At 32.8% G+C, this 26,576-nt stretch overlaps 1 protein-coding gene across 2 annotated transcripts in view; it reads left to right on the forward strand.

Annotated features, from left to right (window-relative positions):
- Positions 1-26,576, forward strand: part of LOC139527790 (tRNA (uracil-5-)-methyltransferase homolog A-like) — a 45,462-nt gene that overhangs the window by 4,573 nt on the left and 14,313 nt on the right. For both annotated transcript variants that reach the window (XM_071323469.1, XM_071323468.1), the window contains exons 5-10: positions 56-144; positions 962-1,037; positions 2,328-2,382; positions 12,171-12,222; positions 14,871-14,925; positions 15,631-15,743. In XM_071323469.1, coding sequence (XP_071179570.1) covers positions 56-144; positions 962-1,037; positions 2,328-2,382; positions 12,171-12,222; positions 14,871-14,925; positions 15,631-15,743 — 440 coding nt within the window. The remainder of the gene's footprint in view (positions 1-55; positions 145-961; positions 1,038-2,327; positions 2,383-12,170; positions 12,223-14,870; positions 14,926-15,630; positions 15,744-26,576) is intronic.

Consider the following 26,576-nt stretch of genomic DNA (forward strand, 5'->3'; position numbering starts at 1 on the left):
TACTAGTACTTTGGATTTTATTTTCTCCAATTTAGCATTTCTCCCCTTTTTTCAGCAATTGAAGAAAAGACTGAATGGATTAGATGTGAAACCTGTAAAAGTGAAGGCTGTGGACACACATACTTTTGCATTTGCCACATTTCGGTATGTAAATGTTATAGACTTTTTTATGAAAGTGTAAACTCAGGACATGGTTACATCTAAACAAAACTGTTGTCATCTCAGAAAAGTGTTTAAGTTGTCAATCAGTCTAATTGTTGAACCATTTCAGTCTATGAGAAACATATTAACTCTATGTAGTTTTTGTTTTATTTCTAGAACTGATTATTACTAAGAACTAGATCATTTTATTTACAGTTGACCTTGACAGTATACTGGGAATTCATTTTTATTTTTGTGTATTCGGTATAGTTTTCCTGTAAATTTGTTTTCGTGGTTGTACTAATTTGTCATGTTTCTTACAGACTTATACATAATTTTCATTTAGTTGGATATTTGAATTCATCTTTTATTTACACCCACAAAACCCATAAAAAAATTGGTAACCCACAAATAATATGTGCTGATAAGGGTATTCTTTATCCTTTTAGGTTATCTGATAAGTTATTTTTGAAATGATTATTTGGTCATTGTTCTTTAAATTTGAAAGTAACAAGATAATTACCCAAGGCATATGATATTATAAAAGAGAAATCATTTTCAAACCAAATCAATTACTAAAAGTATTTATTTGAAGTGTTTTAGGAGAATTTAGCAAGAAACATTTTGTACAGCAGGGTTGGGTTCAATATTGTAGTGGCTACGTAGCTGCTATCAATATCTATGTAACAACTAGTCTATAGCTTCATGTTCAATAGTCAAAATCTACGTAGCACTACCTAGCTGCTACGATATTGATCTCAACCCTGGTCAGTAGAGATGATTTAAGATATTTTGTAAGAAAGATTTAAATATTTTTCAGGAATGAGGAAGAAAGAGATGATGCCATAAAGAAGATAAAAGGACATGTATGGAAAGACAGAACATTAGATGCTAAGGTTTATTGTTTAAATCCTACCACCAATTACCATGATTGACCAAGTTCCCCATCTTCATGCAGACATATTGTTTTTAGTATAGATAAGAAGATGTGGTATGAGTGCCAATGAGACAACTCTCCATATGCAAGTCACAATGTATAAAACTTAACAATTATAGAGGTTTAAGTATGGCCTTCAACACAGAGCCTTGTCTGACAACAAAGAGCAAGCTATAAAGGGCCCCAGAATGACTAGTGTAAACAATTCAATCAAGAAAAACAATAGTCTAATCTATATATAGAAAACAAGAAACGAGAAACACCTAAAAAACACACTTACAAACAATAGCCACTGAAGTTAATAAGATTACTAATTGTCATGTTTGCTGAGTTTGATTATAAAGTTTTCCATGCATTATTGAGGGTAGAAATGACTAACATCAAATGGTCATTTTCAGGTACCATTAGCTTCAAATTGCTTAAAATTTTAAGATTACGTCAATATATCTTTATCTTGATTTGTCAAAGGTGTCAAATAACTATGACTGGTTTCCTCAAAATCCGTTAATATATTATCTTAAAATTACTGTTAATGTTTTTTGTCAAGATTTATATTAGCCTTGTTTGTCATGAAGGTACATTACAACCCTCAGTAGTGTACTATTTAAAAATGTGTTCAAATCTTCAATGTCATGTGGCATAGTTTTGACCAATTGAATGTTTCGTTTTGCTGTGAATATTTACTTACAATAGAATGATATCCCTTGTAAAATATGAATTGCACCCACAAGCTATATAAATCTCTACTTATGACAATACATTACAATAACTGATAACTTGTGCAAAATAAAATACAAAACTTGCATATATTATGATCTTATTTTTTTGGGGTAAATTTGCATGAAATGCAAGCAATATCCCATGGTACTGAATTGATATTTAATTTCTTAATCTCTCAAGAAATATCACTTATTTTGAGATACACAACATATAGTGCATTGACAATAACATTCTAAATGTCCTATCCATGAAAATTTCCGGATATTTATCTATGAAATTTATGCTCAGATAATCAACTTACAGAGATTTTATATTTATCAAGAAAAAGATACATGATTCTAATATCTGTATGAACATATCAATGATGTCATTGTTTAAGTCATCTTTAAAAAAAAAATTATCTTTCTGTGTCCAGAATTGTAGTTGAATGAAATACACACTGCAATGTGTTATTTTTCTTTCCACTGATAATAAGGTAAAGCAATTTTTATCGATTAGTGCTTACAAACACTTTGATTTTATTTTATAGCTAGCCAGTGCTGCAGCAGATCCATTCCAGAAGATAAGAAGTAAAGATAATAGAGGTGTGATTCACAGTAATTCATTTATAAAATGCATATATGATACATTCTTATGGACATGATCTTTTGGTGTCAAGTTTTAATCCTTAATTATAGTGACAGTCTATATAAAAAGGAAAATTAATTAAGTTCAAAATAACAAATTTTACCCTGTGGTTGTCATAATTGATTGCTTTATTTATGTTTTGTTTATTGTTTAATATGCAAATCAACAGGTTTTATTTATTTGGTGTCTTCCCATTTATCCAACTTTTTAAAATAAGGTATTCTCATCTAGCCAACTTTTTATTTTTGATAATTATTGGGTTGTTGGTTTAGTAATAATAAGGTGTCTTTCTAAAATTTGACAGTAAATTTGTTCCTGTATGTTTTTATATTAGTATAGTGTTATTAACTGGCTGCTTCTGTATTGACACTGGTATATATTCAAGGTTTGTTGTATTGGCCTCCAGATACGTACATCTATAAATCTGAATTTTGAGCAATTATATAAAATTTCAACCTCATTTCACTCATGGCTTTCCGGCGATATTATGTAAAATAATTTTTAAAAAAAGAAAAAAAGAAAAAAAAAGGTTCAATTAAATTCATTTTTAAGCATATTAAGGTAAGGTTTGCATGAAACCTGGATTTTTTTCTTATTGACATTATACCAATATGATACATCATTTTGTGCAGGGAGGAGTACCCAATCATTTAATGACAAAAAATTGAACATCACCCGTCCAGTTTTTTTAGGTGAAAAGCTCAAAATTCCGATTTTTGACAATTTCTAGGGAAAATTGTATTTGAATTCTTCTGAAATAATAACGTATGCGAGTGACTATAAAAAAATAAAACTGAATAAAACATGGATAAATAATTGTGGTCCATTCATTAATAATAAATTTTAATTAAAAAAATCATAAAAAAGTTCCTAAAAACAAGATTTTTTTATTTTTAGGTTAAAAAAAAACCTTTGCCATGGCAACAAAAAGCCAAAAATATCCCTTTTCCGGGTCCACTGTTTTTGTAAAAAACTGTGAACTTAAGGATTTAACTATTTGCAAAAATCATTCATGAAGTTTGGCGGAATTTTATTTTATTTCATAAATGTAAAATTGAGAAAGGAAATGGTGAATATGTCAAAGCGACAACCACCCGACCATAGAGCAAACAACAGCCGAAGGCAACCAATGGGTCTTCAATGTAGCGAGGATTCCCGCACCCGTAGGTGTCCTTCAGCTGGCCCCTAAAATATGCATAATAGTACAGTGATAATGGACGTCATACTAAACTCCGAATTATACACAAGAAACTAAAATTTAAAATCATACAAGACTAACAAAGGCCAGAGGCTCCTGACTTGGGACAGGCGCAAAATTGCGGCGGGGTTAAACATGTTTATGAGATCTCAACCCTCCCCCTATACCTCTAGCCAATGTAGAAAAGTAAAAGAATAACAATACGCACATTAAAATTCAGTTCAAGAGAAGTCCGAGTCTGATGTCAAAAGATGTAACAAAAGAAAATAAATAAAATGACAATAATACATAAATAACAACAGACTACTAGCAGTTAACTGACAAGCCAGCTCCAGACCTCAATTAAACTGATTGAAAGATTATGTCTTCATCATATGAATATCAGGTACAATCCCTCCCGTTAGGGGTTTAGTATCATACTATCATAAAATATATGAAAAGAACATAACCCGTGTCATGCCAACAACTGTTTTTTTTTTTTTTTTTTTTTTTTTTTTTTTTTAGAAATAAATGTGTTTAGTTCCGATGCAAAGACCCTATCAGTGAATCAATGTTAAAGCCAAAATATGCAATCTTTAATGACCTGACAACAGTATCGTAACTATATCCCCTTTTAATAAGTCTATTTAAAGGTTTTGTTAGTTTCTGAGGAGAATACTGACATTTTTGTGCTTTATAAAGAATATTTCCATAAAATTTTGGATGTGAAATACCTGAACGTATAAGATGTCTGCATGTTGAGTTATATTTACGAATTATTTCCTTATACCGGTGATAAAATTTAGTAAATGTTTTGACCAGTTTGTGATATCGAAAACCCTGGTGTAATAATTTTTCAGTAATACATAAATTTCTCTCGCTAAAATCTAATACATTGTTACATACACGAGCGAATCGTACAAGTTGAGATATATAAACACCATAAGATGGTGACAAGGGAACGTCACCATCTAAAAATGGATAATTAACAATAGGAAATGAAAAATCATCTCTTTTATCATAAATTTTTGTATTAAGCTTCCCGTTTATGATATAGATATCAAGATCGAGGAAAGGGCAGTGGTCATTGTTATCATAAGCTTTATTTAAAGTAAGTTCTACAGGATAAATTTCTTTAGTATACATACTGAAGTCGTCATTATTTAGAGCCAATATATCATCCAAATATCTAAAAGTATTGTTAAATTTTTGTATCAAATGTTGTTTTGATGGGTCTTTGCTAATTTTAGTCATAAATTGTAACTCATAACAATACAAAAACAGGTCCGCAATAAGTGGTGCACAGTTAGTCCCCATTGGAATTCCAATAACTTGACGATATATGGAATCTCCAAAGCGAACAAAAATGTTATCAAGTAAAAATTCAAGTGCATAAATAGTATCAAAGCATGTCCAATTGACATAGTTCTTTTGTTTATTGCTACTAAAAAATGATCTAAAAGAGTTTGAACATATGTACTCGCATTCCGACTTTTTAAATGCCCAGTTAATTAGGGATGTGAATTTTTTCTTAATAAGAATATGAGGCAAAGTGGTATATAGGGTAGAAAAATCAAAACTTTGAACAGATTCAAAATCACCAATATATGCATGCAATTTATCAAGTACTTCCAATGAGTTTTTGACACTCCAAAAGTAATTAATTCCACTATTTTCAATGGCCTTATTTGAACAATTTATTACATATTTATGCCCCAACCGTAGCAAAGGGGGCATTGCGTTTAATCCTTGCCTGTTTGTACGTCCATCCGAATGTATGTATCATGGTATACGTCTGTTTTTACAAAATTGGTTTCCGTTCTCTAACTTTAGTTTGCCTCAACCAACTGATATAAAACTTATGCACAATGCTTTTTACCACAAACAGACAGAATAAATTTGAATTTTGATGTCGTCGCTTTTACAGTCTTAGATTTATTGTTTACATTGAAATCTGTGGTAACCCTTCATTTGAGGTAGTGGTAGTTAAGAAAATTAGTGTTAGTTTAAACTCTGAAAAGTTCAGGGCATATAAACGTTGAAAATATGCCGTACAGCCCTATATTTTGACCGACAGTGCTCATTATGTATATTGTTAAATTATTTTTTTGTCAATTCGTCCATACTAAAACATTTTTCTTCTCTTTTGAGGCATATGATAGAAAGATTTCATATCGAATGTACTAAATTTGGGGTCCAACGTATGGAACTTTTCACTCTTTGAACTTATATATGTGAACCACGCAAATGGATCAAAATACAAATCTGTTATTTTTCTCCATTGTTGAAGTATATGATAAAAAGATCATAACATGTCATTTTTCATATCTGATGTATTATCAGCACTCGGTCAATATCAGCTCTCGAGCCTTCTTGGGCTGATATTGAACCTAGGGCTGATAATACATGGGATATGGAAAATGCCATGTTATAATCTGACAATATATCACTACACTGATGCAATATCCCACCTACTTAAACTAGGATGAAGATCTACTGAACATTCCTTTAGTATGTGCTATGGATTTGTTATGTTCGGTCTTTGTGTAGTAAAACGTATTCAACTTATATTTTGTCCTATTTGGATCATTTGATCAGAAGAACAGAAAAAAATATACGTAGAGGATCTATTACACAAAAAAAAGCTCCCTATTACACAAAAAAAGATCCATCTCATTGACAAATCTTCATGAATAAAAGTGCAACTTATATTTTTTTTTTATCCAATTCTCATTTTAATTAACAGTTAAAAAAACTTAAAAGTACTTTCAAATGATTTACATTACATTAACTAAATGTCAGTTGCACATTTTAACATGCTATGCTAGATAATACTACAGAAAATTTAATCCGGGTATAATTTTCAGTCTTATTTTTCACCTGTCATTCAATCTAAATTCTAATTATAAACCCTTTGTTCTTGTTTACCTTTGATCTCATCTATCCAACTTTTTTTTTTACCTTTACTACCTATAATTCTAAAAAGTTTGATAAATGAGAATGAACCATTTATTTATGTTTTTTTTATTGTTTTATATACAAATCAACAGGTTTTATTTATGTTTTGTTTATTTTTTAATTTACAAATCAACAGGTTTTTTGTTTTTTTCATTTACATTATTTTACCTTTGTCATCCCAGGTCTTTTATAGACTACTATGCTTATTAGTGTTAATTGTAGTCATATTTCTGTCTGTTTGTCTTTGATGGTTAGTTGTTTCATTTACATTATACCACATCTTCTTTTTTCTCTCTTTATTCAAGCAAGTCTTGACGAGCTATTCAGTTCTAGGTCCTTTTAATCTCATGATTTTATAGTGCAATAGAGTTGTCTCATTGGCAATCATACCATAACTTCTTTTTATATATATAATGTTAACATGAATAAAAAGAGAAAAAAAGAAGCAGAAGATACAAAAAGGTTTAAAAAAAAGTCTTAGAAAAACTAACAAAACCATGACAATTTGAATAAAAATTGAAGACAAACTACTACTTGAATGTTCTACATACTACTAAGAAATGGAACTTTCACAATTGGAAAGCTGAAATCATCTCATTCACCCAATTTTTCTGAGGCTCTTGGACCATTTAATGTATAGTACTCTATGTTATTCACTGGGGTAAAGCTGATGACCGTAAATGCATTCACGGTCATCCCAAGATGTCGGATGAAAAATTAGGTCAGTTTCTGTATTGTCTGTTAAAGTGTTTCTATATCATTTTCTTTACAAATCATACATTGAAACGATGTAAATTTATAAAAGAATCACTCGGAAATCACTAATTACTTCTGAGAAATGTGCATGAAACGGGAAATTCGATTTGAAAAAATCGCCAAGATGACCGTAAATCACAATCGAGATGACCGTAACAGAATCAGCGATTCATAACAAGGCTGACCGTAACTGCTTTTAAGATGACCGTAATTTGTAAATGATGACCGTAACTTTTAAAGGATGACCCTCAATTCTAAGAAATATCCGTATTTATATAACTATCTTTTTGTATCAAATGATTAATCGTGTTGGTATACACATATTAATATGAGAGTTTTATCCTATAGGTAGAAGAAAATAAGACGTGCTTCAAATGCAAAGATTACCATATGTATCTTTTTTACAGTAGAGGGTTTAATTTTTAAAATGAATTGCCAAAAGACATGCAAATGAACAGGAAGGGAAAAGATGCTACAAAAGCGCGATAAAATGACACCTTACAAGCATAATGAAAAAAATGCGGTGCACAGTTCAACTGCTCGACATAAGATTTTTTTTTGTTTCTGGGATTCCTTTTAATGACATATAATAAATACACATTTTTAAAAATGCCCAAAAATTGCATGTACACCCATTGATATTATATCGACTTTCATTTTGTCGTACAAATAAAATAACAGAAATATTTTGAAAATATCATTCGAATAAACTAGTGAAGGTGAGCTCCAGCAAAGTAGATCCTTAAAATAGTATTGTACGAAAAGCGTATCACAAGGCGGAACGTTGTCAATTTGTATATACAATGTATACAGAAATGTTATTCATACAGTCAGGATTCTACTTCTTCAAAATTATCTCCCCATTACGCCAGTTCATGCTCACAATCGTAGAAATGGAAGCCATTGCAGGGATGACGCTCTGCCAATTTTGCTCTTGAAAACTGATAAATTTATCCATATAGCACCATTACGATCGATCGTTATATGTCAGTTATATTTTAAAAGACAAATGTATCTACTAGCTAATGAGCATTAGTTAATGATCTTGTCTGCATTGATTCAACTTAAAAATATTGTCTGTTCGGATGTCAAATGGAATTTTTGAAAATTCTTAAGCATTTAAAAAAATTCTAATTAAATATTTCGTTGAAGGGCAGACTAAACAATTTTAGTAGTTGAAGATTATAAACCCTAGTTATCACACACAAGAAAATCAAATTTTTTCGAAGATATCCATTTTCATCATCCAAATTAAAAGACTGTCGTCAAGTACTTTTAGAAAAAAAAAATAGCTATTCGAACACACCTACTCTGTGTTTGTGATTCATTAGATAGGTAATTCACACACCTAATTAAATGGGCATTCAAAAAATCAGAATGTGAATATATATGTTCAAACTCTTTTAGGTCATTTTTTAGTAGCAATAAACAAAAAAACTATGTTAATTGGACATGCTTTGATACTATATATGCCCTTGAATTTTTACTAGATAACATTTTTGTTCGCTTTGGAGATTCCGTATATCGTCAGATTATCGGAATCCCAATGGGGACTAACTGTGCACCACTTATTGCGGACCTGTTTTTGTATTGTTATGAGTTACAATTTATGACAAAAATAAGCAAAGACCCATCGAAACAACATCTGATAAACAAATTTAATAATACTTTTAGATATTTGGATGATATTTTGGCTCTCAATAATGACGACTTCAGTATGTATATTAATGAAATTTATCCTGTTGAACTTACTTTAAATAAAGCTAATACTAACAATGATCACTGCCCTTTTCTTGATCTTGATATCTATATCACTAATGGAAAGCTGAATACTAAAATTTATGATAAAAGGGATGATTTTTCATTTCCTATCGTCAATTATCCGTTTTTAGATGGTGACGTTCCCTTGTCACCATCTTACGGTGTTTATATATCTCAACTTGTACGATTCGCTCGTGTATGTAACAATGTTTTCGATTTTAACGAGAGAAATTTATGTATTACTGAAAAATTATTACACCAGGGTTTTCGATATCACAAACTAGTCAAAACATTTACTAAATTTTATCATCGGTATAAAGACATCATTCGTAAATATAGCTCAACATGCAGACTTCTAATACGTTCAGGTATTTCACATCCAATTTTTTATGGTAATATTCTTTATAAAGCACAAAGGTGTCAGTATTCACCTCAGAAACTTACAAAACCTTTGAATAGACTTATTAAGAAGGGATATAATTACGATACTGTTGTCAAGTCATTAAAGATTGCATATTTTGGCGTTAATATTGAGTCACTGATAAGGTCTTTGCATCGGAACTAAACACATTTATTCTAAAATACAGTTGTTGGCATGACACGGGTTATGTTCTTCTCATATATGTTATGATGGTATGATACTAAACCCCTAACGGGAAGGATTGTGCCTGATGTTCATATGATGAAATCATAATCTTTCAGTCAGTTTAATTGAAGTCTTGAGCTGGCATGTCAGTTAACTGCTAGTAGTCTGTTGTTATTTATGTATTATTGTCATTTTGTTTATTTTCTTTGGTTACATCTTCTGACATCAGACTCAGATTTCTCTTGAACTGAATTTTAATGTGCGTATTGTTATGCGTTTACTTTACTACATTGGTTAGAGGTATAGGGGGAGGGTTGAGATCTCACAAACATGTTTAACCCCACCGCATTTTTGCGCCTGTCCCAAGTCAGGAGCCTCTGGCCTTTGTTAGTCTTGTATTATTTTAATTTTAGTTTCTTGTGTACAATTTGGAAATTAGTATGGCGTTCATTATCACTGGACTAGTATATATTTGTTTAGGGGCCAGCTGAAGGACGCCTCCGGGTGCGGGAATTTCTCGCTACATTGAAGACCTGTTGGTGACCCTCTGCTGTTGTTGTTTTTTATTTGGTCGGGTTGTTGTCTCTTTGACACATTCCCCATTTCCATTCTCAATTTTATCTCACTTGACCCATATATTTCATCTTTTCGTACTGTCATTTTTTTACGTTATAAAGTCAACCTGTAGCTTTGATATATAATAATGATAGAATCTGAAGCGAGATGCTATATAAAATACTCTTGCTTTGTGCGTTTTAAAGACAAAATATACACCCAAACATGCCCTAACATAAAAAGGTGCACTCGATTTTTCTCTTTTCGATACAATCGTTACCTGTTTTGGGGAATTTTTTCTTGATTCACATAATGGAAGGGCAGACACGAAAATTTCTGAACTATAAGATTGATATGTTCTCCGTCCGTGATAAAAAAGTTCGGAGGTTATGCATTTTCTACATCCAACTTATAGATACTATATATAAAAAAGAAGATGTGGTATTATTGCCAATGAGACAACTATCCAGAAAAGACCAAAATGACACAAACATTAACAATTATAGGTAACCGTAAGGCCTTCAACAATGAGCAAAGCCCATACCGCATAGTAAGCTATAAAAGGCCCCGATAAAAACCATGTCGTCGACTTGATATCTTATTGTTTTGCATTACTATGTAATAGATACATTGAAAACTTATGCAAATGGTGTTTTTAAAATAAGAAAATTGTCGTTTTATTTGTTTCTATTAACTTTTTAAAATTTTGTTACTATATCAAACATTACAGTTAACATTTATCGCTTTTTCGATACACACAGAGCTTCGATTATTTTGTTCTATTTCAAAAGTGTTTCCGCCTGCATATACCAAGACAAATTAAGATTTTAATCTGCTTCCTCTGGAACCATACACATGGGCTCGATTAACAAATATTCGTATGTATTATTAATGTTTTTAATGCTCCATTTATTGGCATTATGTTTTTCTGGTCTGTGCGTACGTTCGTCTGTTTGTTTGTCCAGCTTCAAGTTAAATAAAATTGAAACTTAGTACACATTTTCCCTATAGTATGATCTTTTTAATTCTAATGCCAAATTACAGTTTTATCCCATTTTCATAGTCCACTAAACATAGAAAATGATAGTGTAGATGAGGCATCCGTGTACTAGGGACACATTCATGTTTCTTCAAATTTTCGTCGTATCGCTGTCAATTTGTGTTAAAATTTTAACGTCGATATCAATAAATATTTCATTGTTTACGAGAAATATGCAATTTACTATCATTGTTATAAATCCTAAATATGGCCAATTATATTATAGTTTAAAAAATGAAATTTATGAAACATATTTATATCCGCTAACCGAGCCCCTATTGAGATCGACAAACTCAACAAAAAAGCTTTGAATACAATACGGATATTTCTTAGAATTGATGGTCATCCTATAAAAGTTACGGTCGTCCTATATAAATTACAGTCAGTCTTTACAAATTACGGTCATCCTTTACAAGTTACGGTCATCTTTTTACCAATCACGGTCATCCTTGTTTTATGTTACGGTCATCTTGGAAATATTTTGATTATGATTTACGGTCATCTTAACGATTTTTTCAAATCGAATTTCCCGTTTCATGCACATTTCTCGGAAGTAATTAGTGATTTTCGAGTGATTCTTTTATAAATTTACATCGTTTCAATGTATGATTTGTAAAGAAAATGATATAGAAACACTTAAACAGACAATACAGAAACTGACCTAATTTTTCATCCGACATCTTGGGATGACCGTGAATGCAGTTACGGTCATCAGCTTTACCCCAGTGGTTATTACAGATTTCATTTATGAAGTACTTTTAATTTGTTGTCGCTCTTGTTGGTCAACATAATAAACTTTCTAAATTGTTGTTTATTTGTGCAGACTTATATTGATAAAGATGAATACTGTTGCATTTATACTTAACATTGTTGGTTAGAATTTTTTTTATTCAGTTTATTCTTTTTTTTTTAGCTGAAAAGTCAGCCAAACAAATAGCTGAAGAACAGTTACCAGTAGGAGAAAGGTACATATTTAAGATTGGAAAATAATTTTCTCTAAATTTGTAATGAAATTTCATCAGCAAAGTTTCCAGTAACATGAATATTAAAGCTTACAAATACTTCATCTTAAATTACTTTAGATATGACTGTAAAAAAATTTCTTCTATGTAAATATAACAAAAAAATGTGGTGCATGCTGAATAACCCATGTAGTGGTTAATTAAAGGTGTACACCACATTTTTTAGGATATTTCAAAAAGATAGTAAAAATATTAGTCATTCCTTATAATTTAATTCTAAATTCCATTTTCAATGAGTAAATCATGAAAAAAAATTTGATGAAGAGATGTTCCCATGATAAAATTATGTATATAAGCTTATACAGATAAGAAATGTTTAGCCAATCAGAAGATGTGTTACATCCAAAATTAAATCATTATTTGTTACGTTAGAAAAAAAGCTGGCTATGTGATTTTATTTTCTCATTTTGAATTAATGCATAATGAGGGTCACTACTGGGATTCTTCATTTCTATATTTTTTTGGGGCCGTTTTTCTTCATCAGTTTTGTCCATTATTCTCTGTTCTTTACATTTCAGCGCCCCATTATTTCCTATTATCTATTCTTTAGTCTATTTTTTTCTTTCTATTTTTTTTTTGCTCTTTACTGTGCATTTTTGTTCATTTTTATGCCCCACCTACAATAGTACAGGGGCATTATATTATGTTTTCTGGTCTGTACGTTCGTTTGTTCGTTCGTCTGTTTGTCCGTCCATTCGTCCCACTTCAGGTTTAAGTTTTTGGTCAAGGTAGTTTTTGATGAAGTTGAAGTCCGATCAACTTCAAACTTATTTAACATGTTCCCTATGATATGACCTTCTAATTTAAATGCAAAATTAGAGTTTTTACCCCACTTTCAGGGTCCACTAAACATAGAAAATGATAGTGCGAGTGGGGCATCTGTGTACTGGGGACACATTATTGTTTAGTCTATTTTTTCTTTCAATTTTTTTTTGCTCTTTACTGTGCATTTTTAACCGGATTTTTGTGACAAAAATGTCGGTTATTGATTTGGGGATGTACGGCGGGCGGCTCGGCGATCACGCAATCGGGCGGCCGGTCGGTCGGGCGAGCGGCAATCAAATGTTGTCCGTGCATTAACTCATGAACCGTTCAGCCAAAGCTTTTAAAATTTTAATATGTTGTTACTGACAACTAAATGAAGGTCAAGTTCAATAATGGCGATTTTGACTTCTACCGTTCAGGAGTTATAGTTCTTGAAAGATTGAAAAATGGAGTTTTCAGTCGTGTCCGTGCATCTACGCATGAACTGTTCTACCAAAGCTTCCCAAATTTTAATATGTTGTTACTGATGACAAAATGGAGGTCAAGTTCAATAATGACGATTTTGACCTTTACCGTTCAGGAGTTATGGTTCTTGAAAGATTGAAAAATGGAGTTTCCAGTTGTGTCCGTGCATTTACGCATGAACTGTTCTACCAAAGCTTCCCAAATTTTAATATGTTGTAACTGATGACAAAATAGAGGTCAAGTTAAATAATGACGATTTTGACTTTCACCGTTCAGGAGTTATGGTTCTTGAAAGATTGAAAAATGGTGTTTCCAGTCGTGTCCGTGCATTTTCTCATGAACCATTCAACCAAAGCTTTTGAAATTTTTATATGTTGTTACTGATGACAAAATAGAGGTCAAGTTCTATAATGACGATTTTGATTTTTACCGTTCAGGCGTTATGGTTCTTGAAAGATTGTAAAATGGCGTTTCCATTCACGTTGTTGCATTTACTCATGAACCATTCAATCTAAGCTTTTCAAATTTTAATATGTTGATACTGATGACAAAATGGAGGTCAAATTTGATATTGATGATTTTCACTTTCACCATTCATCAGTAATGGTTCTTGTGATATTGCCAGGACACAAATAAATATTAATAAATCCGGTTTGCTGTCGTTGTGACAGCCTCTTGTTGTTCATTATTCTAGTCTATTCTGTAAACTCAATCCACACTCCTTATGATGAAATAGCAGCAATTGTAAGGACCTTAAAGCACTTTTTTATGTTAACCTGTTTTTTGTCTTTTTCAAGGTGTTGTTAACTGTTATCTGATATAAATTTAAACTGTTAACTGTTTTCAACCCACTGAGTTAACTGTTATCAGCATTTTTGCATTTGTTGTTAACTGTTTTTGATAAAGTCGAGGTGTTGTTAACATGTTAACAGACACCCTATTTCCCTCCCTGCAAGGTGGATTTGAGATTTTACATTGTAGTCTCAGAACATATTTTATGCCCCACCTGAGAGCATTATGTTTTTCTGTCTGTGCGTCCATTCATATGTCTGTACGTTCGTTCATCCAACCCTCTGTCCATCTGAGCTGGCCTGCTTCATGTTAAAGTTTTTTTGTCAAGGTAGATTTTGATGAAGTTGAAGTCCATTCAACTTGAAACTTAGTTCACAAGTTCTCTATAATATGATCATTCTAAATTTTATGCCAATTTCACAATCTACTGAACATAAAAAATGATAGTGCAAGAGGGGCATATGTGTACTATCATGGACACATTCTTGTTAAAGTCATAATTTGAGGAATATTGGGAGACAAAAATTGTTATCATACATGTTTAGATGTTTATTGTTTGTCTGTTTCAGGTTGAAAAATTCAGTGACTCCATTATGGAATGTTCCTTATGAAGAGCAGCTAAAGGTATATTAAATAAGATGTATAGTGAACTGTGAAACTAAATGATAATATATTACAGTATTTTATTCTTCAAAAGTGTTAACTGTAATTTCAATATTGTTGATAACTCTCCTTTTCTTGTAATATTTGATGGTCTTTAGGACTGTTTCATAAAAATTATACAGATTTGACTACATGTAAAATGATCAAAATTGAGGAGGTATGGTATGATTGCCAACAAGACAAGTATCTACCTAAAACAAGAGTAGAAGGTGAATAGTTAAAAATGTTCAAATTTTCTTTTGATACATATAAATTGATGTGAATCAGCACAAGAAACTGAAAAGGCAAAATGATTTTAATGATGTTTGCTTCTCTTGTTTTTGAATTTTTGCCAAATTTTTTGGAATCCTCTGGTTTTATCCATGAATTGCAATTAAAAAAATATTCATGCTCTTATTGAAACAAAATAAGTGGCCAATTTTCATGATGTTAAAAGTAAAAAAATCTAAAGAGAATCATTTCCTGCCAATTTTTTTTAGTTCTTTTATTTATAAACTATATATACATGTAAAAATATAGTTTTAAAACAGTCATTTAAAAAGCTTGTTATTTTGAAACAGACTAGCAAAAATCCTTTATGCTACATTTGTTGTATGTTGTGCAATCAGAATTAATCTTAACATTTTTTTTTCATTAGAATTGTGATGTATTTTAAATTACTTTCAGACAAAGTTTGAAGAAATAGAAGAAGCATTAAAGAATGTAGCCACCCAAGTTCTCAAAAATATACACTTTGATAAAACCAATACTGATTTGAAAGACTGGATTACTGCACAAAGGTAAATAATTAAGTAACACAAACTCTTAGCTGACTTGATTTATATAGACATTTATGATTTGTCTTGACCTGAAATTACACTTAATGTCTTTATGAATGGTTATTAAGTCTCCCAAACAAAGTTTGGAGACTTATTGTTTTTGGTCAGTTCTTATTATTTTTATTATGTCACCCGATCGACAATGTCGGGTGACATATTCTTTGAACTTAATGAAACTTGATATTATTGTTAACTGGCAAGTACAGATGAGACTTTTGACTTTGAAATTTTCAAAATGGCTGTCGTTGCCATGGAAACAGCAGAAATGTGATTTTTTTTAAAATGCTCTGAATGTACTGAAAATTTACAGAAAGATGTATTGCCATGAATATATATGTGCATTCACTGTTAAACCATTTTGAAATGGCTGCCGGTTAATGGCAATAGGGGAAGGGTGACATCCGCTATTGCTTGCAATGGCAATTCTAGTTATGTCACCCGATCGACAATGTCGGGTGACATATTGCTTTTCCTCTGTTTCTTTTTCTGTATTATTATGTCACCCGATCGACAATGTCGGGTGACATATTGCTTTTCCTCTGTTTCTTTTTCCGTATTATTATTATTATGTCACCCGATCGACAATGTCGGGTGACATATTGCTTTTCCTCTGTTTCTTTTTCCGTATTATTATGTCACCCGATCGACAATGTCGGGTGACATATTGCTTTTCCTCTGTTTCTTTGTTATTATGTCACCCGATCGACAATGTCGGGTGACATATTGCTATTCCTCTGTTTCTTTTTCACTATTATTATTATTATTATTATGTCACCCGATCGACAATGTCGGGTGACATATTGCTATTCCTCTGTTTCTTTTTCACTATTATTATTATTATTATGTCACCCGATCGACAATGTCGGGTGACATATTGCTATTCCTCTGTTTCTTTTTCACTATTATTATTATTATTATTATGTCACCCGATCGACAATGTCGGGTGACATATTGCTTTTCCTCTGTTTCTTTTTCCGTATTATTATTATTATGTCACCCGATCGACAATGTCGGGTGACATATTGCTTTTCCTCTGTTTCTTTACTATTATTATTATTATTCTTCCAATGATTTTGTCCGGCAGTTTTCTTGGAGACAATGGAACCAATCTTAATGATAGTTGACTATAATGAGGAACACAAAATTCCGGGTTGCAGTAGGTCATAAGACCATTAAAAATGGCTGCCGTTACCATGGAAACGGAACAAATGTGAAAAATTAAATTTTTGGGTTTTGGTGAATAATTTGGAGATGCTTAAACTCAGAATCATTATATTTTGATACAATGTAGGTGCCGGGCATATACTGGTTTTGGATGATTTTGGCAATCATTGGAACTACTATGTTGTCATGGAAACTACACCAAAAATTTCCAAAATATCAAAATGCTCCAAATTTTTTGAAACTTAAGCATAACGATGAGCAACTTTGGTAGATGTGGAATTTGGCGTTGGAATTTCGAAAATGTCTTGTGTTACCATGGAAACAAGGCAAAAATGGTCAAAACGCTTTAAAAACCTTAAAAAGGGGCATTTACTTCCTTAAAATGGTAGGTCAAATCCATTGAAACTCTTATGGTATGTTCCCTCCCATGTACCAATGTGGAATCTGCCATTAGAAATTTGGAATGGTCTGTGTTACCATAGAAACCAGCCAAAATGTCAAAAATTTCTAAAATTTCAAAATGCTCAAAAAATATTGAAACTTAGTATGATTGTTGACTGTCAAGTCTGCATGAGACTTTTGGAGTTGGAATTTCCAAAATGGCGGCGGTTGCCATGGAAACTGCAGAAATGTTAAATATTTTCAAAATGCTCCAAACTTAATCAAACTTAATATTATTGTCAACTGGCATGTATGGATGAGACTTTTGACTTTGGAATTTTCAAAATGGCTGCCGTTGCCATGGAAACAGCAGAAATGTGAAACTTTTGGCAAATGCTGTTATTGTATTGAAAATTTACAGAAAGATATATCGCAATTCATAGATCTGCATTCACTGTTAAGTTGTTTTGAAATGGCTGCCGCTTAGTGGCAATGAGGGGAAGGGTGACATCCGCTATTGCTTGCAATGGCAATTCTAGTTATTATTATTTTTCTTCCACCTAATTTTGTCCGCCCGCTTTCTCAGAGCCAAAGGAACCAATCTGAATGATGGTGCACTATAACAAGGAACCCTGACTTTCCTGTTGCTTTTTAATATTGGCACTAAAAAAATGGCTGCCATCACCATGGAAACTGAAAAATGGTGAAAAAATATAATTTTAGAGTTAGGTGAATTGTTTGAGAATGCTTAACCTTAAAATCTTTAGATTTTAATACAATGTAGGTGCCCACTATATACTGCTTTGGGATGATTTTGGCAATCATTGGAACTGCTATGTTGCCATGGATACTACACCAAAAATTTCCAAAATATGGAAATGCTCCAAATTTTATGAAACTTCACAGTAACGATGAGCAACATTGTAAATTGTGGAATTTGGCGTTGGAATTTTGAAAATGTCTGCCGTTACCATGGAAACAATGCAAAACAGGTCAAAATGCTCCAAAAACCTTAAAGTGGCATTAACTTTCTTAATATGGTAGGTCAAATGGATCGAAACTTTGATGGTATGGTCCCTCCCATGTACCAATGTGGTATATGCCATTAGATTTTGGGAATGGTCTCTGTTGCCATAGGAACCAATCAAAATGTCAAAAATTTCAAAAGTTTCAAAATGCTCCAAAATTGATGAAACTTCATATGATTGTAGACTGGCAAGTCTGGATAAGACTTTTGAAGTTGGAATTTCTAAGATGGCTACCGTTGCCATGGAAACTGGAAAATTTGTCAAATATTTTCAAAATGCTCCAAACTTAATGAAACTTAATATTATTGTACAATGGCATGTATAGATGAGACTTTTGACTTTGAAAATTTCAAAATGGCTGCCGTTGCCATGGAAACAGCAAAAATGTCATGTTTTTAAAAATGATCTAAATGTACTGAAAATTTACAGAAAAATGCATAGCCATGCAAATATGTGCATTCACTGTTAAAAGTTTTTGAAATGGCTGCCGCTTAGTGGCAATTGGGGGGAAGGGTGACATCCGCTATTGCTTGCAATGGCAATTCTAGTTTTTATTATTATTTTTCTTCCACACTTTTTTGTCCACTCTGGAACTCTAATATAAACGGACCAAAGACGTTGGAACTATACCATAATGTTAACCACCATGTGAAGATTTGCTTTTTGGGGTTGGCACTTTCAAGATGTCCGCCGTTACCATGGCAACGGTACAAATGTAAAAAAATCCACTCTTTGGTTTTGGTGAATAATTAGGAGATGCTTAAACTCAGAATCTTTATATTTTAATACAATGCAGGTGCCAGCCATATATATGTTTCGGATGATTTTGGCAATCATTGGAACTACTACGTTGCCATGGAAACTGCACCAAAAATTTCCAAAATATGAAAATGCTCCAAATTTTTTGAAACTTCATGGTAACGATGAGCAACATTGGTAGATGTAGAATTTGAGGTTGGAATTTCCAAAATGTCTGCTGTTACCATGGAAACAATGCAAAAAGGTCAAAATGCTCTAAAAACTTCAGGGTTTGGTGAATAATTTTGGTATGCTTGAACTAAAAATCATCAAATTATTATACAATGTAGTTGTCCACTATATACAGGTTTTGAATGATTTTGACAATCATTGGAACAACTATGTTACCATGGATACATGATCAAATATTTCAAAAAATTTCAAAATGCTCCAAAATTTATGAAACTTGATATTATTGTTTACTGGCAAGTAAACATGACACTTTGAATTTGAAATTTTCAAAATGGCTGCCGTTACCATGGAAACAGCAGAAATGTGAAAATTTTTAAAATGCTCTGAATGTACTGAAAATTTTCAGAAACATGTATTGCCATGCATATATGTGCGATCACTGTACAACAATTTTCTAAATTGGCTGCCGCTCGCCTGGCAATGGGGGAAGGGTGCCATCCGCTATTGCTTGCAATGGCAAATCTAGTTATGTCACCCGATCGACAATGTCGGGTGACATATTGCTTTTCCTCTGTTTCTTTTTCCGTATTATTATTATTATGTCACCCGATCGACAATGTCGGGTGACATATTGCTTTTCCTCTGTTTCTTTACTATTATTATTATTATTCTTCCAATGATTTTGTCCGGCAGTTTTCTTGGAGACAATGGAACCAATCTTAATGATAGTTGACTATAATGAGGAACACAAAATTCCGGGTTGCAGTAGGTCATAAGACCATTAAAAATGGCTGCCGTTACCATGGAAACGGAACAAATGTGAAAAATTAAATTTTTGGGTTTTGGTGAATAATTTGGAGATGCTTAAACTCAGAATCATTATATTTTGATACAATGTAGGTGCCGGGCATATACTGGTTTTGGATGATTTTGGCAATCATTGGAACTACTATGTTGTCATGGAAACTACACCAAAAATTTCCAAAATATCAAAATGCTCCAAATTTTTTGAAACTTAAGCATAACGATGAGCAACTTTGGTAGATGTGGAATTTGGCGTTGGAATTTCGAAAATGTCTTGTGTTACCATGGAAACAAGGCAAAAATGGTCAAAACGCTTTAAAAACCTTAAAAAGGGGCATTTACTTCCTTAAAATGGTAGGTCAAATCCATTGAAACTCTTATGGTATGTTCCCTCCCATGTACCAATGTGGAATCTGCCATTAGAAATTTGGAATGGTCTGTGTTACCATAGAAACCAGCCAAAATGTCAAAAATTTCTAAAATTTCAAAATGCTCAAAAAATATTGAAACTTAGTATGATTGTTGACTGTCAAGTCTGCATGAGACTTTTGGAGTTGGAATTTCCAAAATGGCGGCGGTTGCCATGGAAACTGCAGAAATGTTAAATATTTTCAAAATGCTCCAAACTTAATCAAACTTAATATTATTGTCAACTGGCATGTATGGATGAGACTTTTGACTTTGGAATTTTCAAAATGGCTGCCGTTGCCATGGAAACAGCAGAAATGTGAAACTTTTGGCAAATGCTGTTATTGTATTGAAAATTTACAGAAAGATATATCGCAATTCATAGATCTGCATTCACTGTTAAGTTGTTTTGAAATGGCTGCCGCTTAGTGGCAATGAGGGGAAGGGTGACATCCGCTATTGCTTGCAATGGCAATTCTAGTTATTATTATTTTTCTTCCACCTAATTTTGTCCGCCCGCTTTCTCAGAGCCAAAGGAACCAATCTGAATGATGGTGCACTATAACAAGGAACCCTGACTTTCCTGTTGCTTTTTAATATTGGCACTAAAAAAATGGCTGCCATCACCATGGAAACTGAAAAATGGTGAAAAAATATAATTTTAGAGTTAGGGCATGTATAGATGAGACTTTTGACTTTGAAAATTTCAAAATGGCTGCCGTTGCCATGGAAACAGCAAAAATGTCATGTTTTTAAAAATGATCTAAATGTACTGAAAATTTACAGAAAAATGCATAGCCATGCAAATATGTGCATTCACTGTTAAAAGTTTTTGAAATGGCTGCCGCTTAGTGGCAATTGGGGGGAAGGGTGACATCCGCTATTGCTTGCAATGGCAATTCTAGTTATTATTATACTTCCACCTAATTTTGTCCACCCACTTTCTCAGAGCCAAAAGTACCAATCCGAATGATGGTGCACTATAACAAGGAACCCTGACTCCCCAGAGTCTGTGCAACTTTGGGACTAAAAAATGGCTGCCATCGCCATGGAAACGGAAAAATGGTGAAAAAATATAATTTTGGAGTTCCTTGAATTATTTTAGAATGCTTAAGCTTAAAATCTTTAGATTTTAATACAATGTAGGTGCCCACTATATACTGGTTTTGGATGATTTTGGCACATTTTAGAACTGCTATGTTGCCATGGAAACTACACCAAAAATTTCAAAAATATGGAAATGCTCCAATTTTTTTGAAACTTTAGCATAACGATGAGCAACTTTGGTATATGTTGAATTTGGCGTTTGAATTTCCAAAATGTCTGCCGTTTCCATGGAAACAATGCAAAAAGGTCAAAATGCTCCAAAAACTTCTGGAATTGGTGAATAACTTTGGTAGGCTTGAACTTAAAATCATCCAATTTTTATGCAATATAGTTGTCCACTATATACAGGTTTTGAAGGATTTTGACAATCATTGGAACTACTATGTTACCATGGATACAGGAGCAAAAATTTAAGAATGCTTCAAAATTGATGAAACTTGATATGATTGTTGACTGTCAAGTCTGCATATGACTTTTGAAGTTGGAATTTCAAAAATGGCGACGGTTGCCATGGAAACTGCAAAAATGTCCAAAATTCTCAAAATGGTTTTAACTTAATGAAATTTGATATTATTGTTAATTGGCAAGTACCTATGAGACTTATGACTTTGAAATATTTCAAAATGGCTACCGTTGCCATGGAAACGGTATAAATGTGAAATACCTTAAAATGCTCTGAATATACTGAAAATTTACAAAAAGATGAATAGCCATGCATATTTGTTCATTTACTGTTAAACAAGTTTGAAATGGCTGCCGCTTAGTGGCAATAGGGGGGAAGGGTGACATCCGCTATTGCTTGCAATGGCAATTCTAGTTATGTCACCCGATCGACAATGTCGGGTGACATATTGCTTTTCCTCTGTTTCTTTTTCCGTATTATTATTATTATGTCACCCGATCGACAATGTCGGGTGACATATTGCTTTTCTTATGTTTCTTTGTTATTATTATTATTCTTCCACCTTTTTTTGTCCGACAGCTTTTTTGGAGTAAAATGGAACCAATCTTAATGATAATTCACTATAAGGAGGAACACAAAATTTCGGGTTGCAGTAGGGTCTAAGACCATAAAAAATGGCTGCCGTTTCCATGGAAACGGAACAATTGTGAAAAATTCCAGTTTTTGGTTTTGTGAATAATTTAGAGTTGCTTAAACTCAGAATCATCATATTTTATCACAATGTAGGTGCCAGCCATATATTGGTTTTGGATGATATTGGCAATCATTGGAACCACTATGTTGCCATGGAAACTACACCAAAAATTTCAAAAATTTCAAAATGCTCCAAATTTTTTGAAACTTCATAGTAACGATGAGCAACTTTGGTAGATGCGTAATTTGGCGTTGGAATTTCCAAAATGTCTGCCGTTACCATGGAAACAGTGCATAAGTGTCAAAATGCTCTAAAAACCTCAGGGTTTGGTAAATAATTTTGGTATGCTAAAACTTGAAATCATCAAATTTTTACACTATATAGTTGTCCACTATATACAGCTTTTGAATGATTTTGACAATCATTGGAACTCTTCTGTTACCATGGATACAGGACCAAATATTTCAAAAATTTCAAAATGCTCCAAAATTGATGAAACTTAATATGATAGTTGACTGGCAAGTCTGGATGAGACTTTTGATTTTGGAATTTCCAAAATGGCCACCGTTGCCATGGAAACTGCAAAAAAGTCAAAATTTCTCAAAATGCTTTGAACTTAATGAAACTTGATATTATTGTTAACTGGAAAGTATAATACAGACTTTTGACTTTGAAATTTTCAAAATGGCTGCCGTTGCCATGGAAACAGCAGAAATGTGAATTTGTTTAAAATGCTCTCAATGTACTGAAAATTTACAGAAAGATGTATTGCCATGCATATATGTGCATTCACTGTTACACCATTTTGAAATGGCTGCCGCTTAGTGGCAATTGGGGGAAGGGTGACATCCGCTATTGCTTGCAATGGCAATTCTAGTTATTATTATTTTTCTTCCACCTAATTTTGTCCGCCCGCTTTCTCAGAGCCAAAGGAACCAATCTGAATGATGGTGCACTATAACAAGGAACCCTGACTTTCCTGTTGCTTTTTAATATTGGCACTAAAAAAATGGCTGCCATCACCATGGAAACTGAAAAATGGTGAAAAAATATAATTTTAGAGTTAGGTGAATTGTTTGAGAATGCTTAACCTTAAAATCTTTAGATTTTAATACAATGTAGGTGCCCACTATATACTGCTTTGGGATGATTTTGGCAATCATTGGAACTGCTATGTTGCCATGGATACTACACCAAAAATTTCCAAAATATGGAAATGCTCCAAATTTTATGAAACTTCACAGTAACGATGAGCAACATTGTAAATTGTGGAATTTGGCGTTGGAATTTTGAAAATGTCTGCCGTTACCATGGAAACAATGCAAAACAGGTCAAAATGCTCCAAAAACCTTAAAGTGGCATTAACTTTCTTAATATGGTAGGTCAAATGGATCGAAACTTTGATGGTATGGTCCCTCCCATGTACCAATGTGGTATATGCCATTAGATTTTGGGAATGGTCTCTGTTGCCATAGGAACCAATCAAAATGTCAAAAATTTCAAAAGTTTCAAAATGCTCCAAAATTGATGAAACTTCATATGATTGTAGACTGGCAAGTCTGGATAAGACTTTTGAAGTTGGAATTTCTAAGATGGCTACCGTTGCCATGGAAACTGGAAAATTTGTCAAATATTTTCAAAATGCTCCAAACTTAATGAAACTTAATATTATTGTACAATGGCATGTATAGATGAGACTTTTGACTTTGAAAATTTCAAAATGGCTGCCGTTGCCATGGAAACAGCAAAAATGTCATGTTTTTAAAAATGATCTAAATGTACTGAAAATTTACAGAAAAATGCATAGCCATGCAAATATGTGCATTCACTGTTAAAAGTTTTTGAAATGGCTGCCGCTTAGTGGCAATTGGGGGGAAGGGTGACATCCGCTATTGCTTGCAATGGCAATTCTAGTTATTCTTCCTCTTCCTCTTCTTCTTCTTCCGCCACTTTAAAAATGAACTTGTCCGCAGCGGTTCTCCTAAACGGCTTGTCAGATTTACTTAGGATTTTACAATATGTTAGACTAATATGTCTAGGTGAGCCATCAATGTTTCGTTTGTGCATTGGGGTCTATTAAGGGGTATTTTTGGGGGTAGGAAGGAGTGAGGGGTTTACTATAGAACCCTATGGGATTTTATTTTCTAAAATTTTCAAATGAATATAACTTAAAAACTGTAAGTGATAGATACATGCAGTCTTCAGAAATGATTATAGGACAATAAAACAAATCACATGAAATATAGGGGGAGTCCCTGGGGGGTCATCCCCACCCCCTTCAATTTGAGAATATGCTTTTATCTTGTAAACGGTCCAGATCCCCACCCCTAAACCATATATATTCTAGAATGGGACGATAAAACAAATCAAATGAAATTAAAGGGAAGTCCCCGGGGGTCATCCCCACCCTGTTCAATTTGAGAATGTGCTATTATCTTGTAAACAGTCCAGATCCCCACCCCTAAACCATATATATTCTTGTAGGGGACAATAAAACAAATGAAATGAAATAAAAGTGATGTCCCTAGGGGCTCACCCCACCCCCTCTTGTTTGAAAACTTGTAAACGGTCAACATCCCCACCCCTAAACCATATATATTCTTGTATGGGACAATAAAACTAATCAAATCAAATTAAATGGAAGTTCCTGGGGGTCACCCCCACCCCGTTCAATTTGAGAATGTACTATTATCTTGTAAACGGTCCAGATCCCTACCCCTAAACCATATTTATTCTTGTAGGGGACAACAAAACAAATGAAATGAAATAAAAGGGAAGTCCCGAGGGGGTCACCCCACCCCCTCTTGTTTGAAAACTTGTAAACAGTCAACATCCCCACCCCTAAACCACATATATTCTTGTATGGGACAATAAAACAAATCAAATGAAATGTAGGTAACGTCTCTGGGGGTTACCACCACCCCCACCTGTTTGAATACTTGTAAATGGTGGAGATCCCCACCCGTAAGCCATATATATTCTTGTATTGGACAAAAAAATCAAATCAAATGAACATGGGACCATATAAATGGCGAGTTATGGGAGCTTTGTTTGGGAGACTTCGTAACAGCATCCTGTTACAATTACTTCTTGTTTTAAGTGTATTTTGAAATGAATTAAATCCATATAGTCTAGTTACAAGGCAATATACATAAGAAACAATCTCAGGGTATATACCCTGTAATAACAATACATAATATTAATGGATGTAATCTAATTAATAACAAGATAGCTTTAAACTGTTCTGAAAAAAGAAACTTTACTTTCCGAGCATTTCAATATAAATAAAAGAATGATATACAATTGCATTATTAAAGTTTGGAGATAGTGATCTCAAATTCTATTGTTTTATGAATTTAGATAATTACTAAAATCTAATCATAGTTTATATGTTAGGGGTGCATGTCAGTTTAACAGATTTCCTCTGACCTTGGCCTCATTATTATGGTTTATTGTTCAATGTTACAATATTTTGTATTTGTCAGTTTTTTTAATTAGCATTATCAATAGGTTAGCCGTATTTTGTGTACAGAATAATTGTAAGGTGTATGTGTCTGTATTGTAAGGTGTTATTCAAAAACCATAGCACGAAAAGAGGCGGGAAATATCATTACCAAAAAAAAATAAAACTAACAAAGACTTTACACAAAAGTTGCAAATAAAACTAATTACTGCAATATGAACACATTAAAAAAAATTGTAATCTCCAGCGTCTGTTGACTTTGATCCTCTTCAACAAAACTACGGTATTTTTAAATGCAGAAATTAATTTTCACTGCACAGGTATTGTTAAGACTATCACAAATTGTTTAGAAGTAATCTTTTAGACCTGTAATGTCAATTTGCATGTCACCTCTGAATAGCTATCAATTATA

The sequence above is a fragment of the Mytilus edulis genome, chromosome 6 (genome assembly GCF_963676685.1).
Source record: "Mytilus edulis chromosome 6, xbMytEdul2.2, whole genome shotgun sequence".
NCBI classification, from domain to species: domain Eukaryota; kingdom Metazoa; phylum Mollusca; class Bivalvia; order Mytilida; family Mytilidae; genus Mytilus; species Mytilus edulis.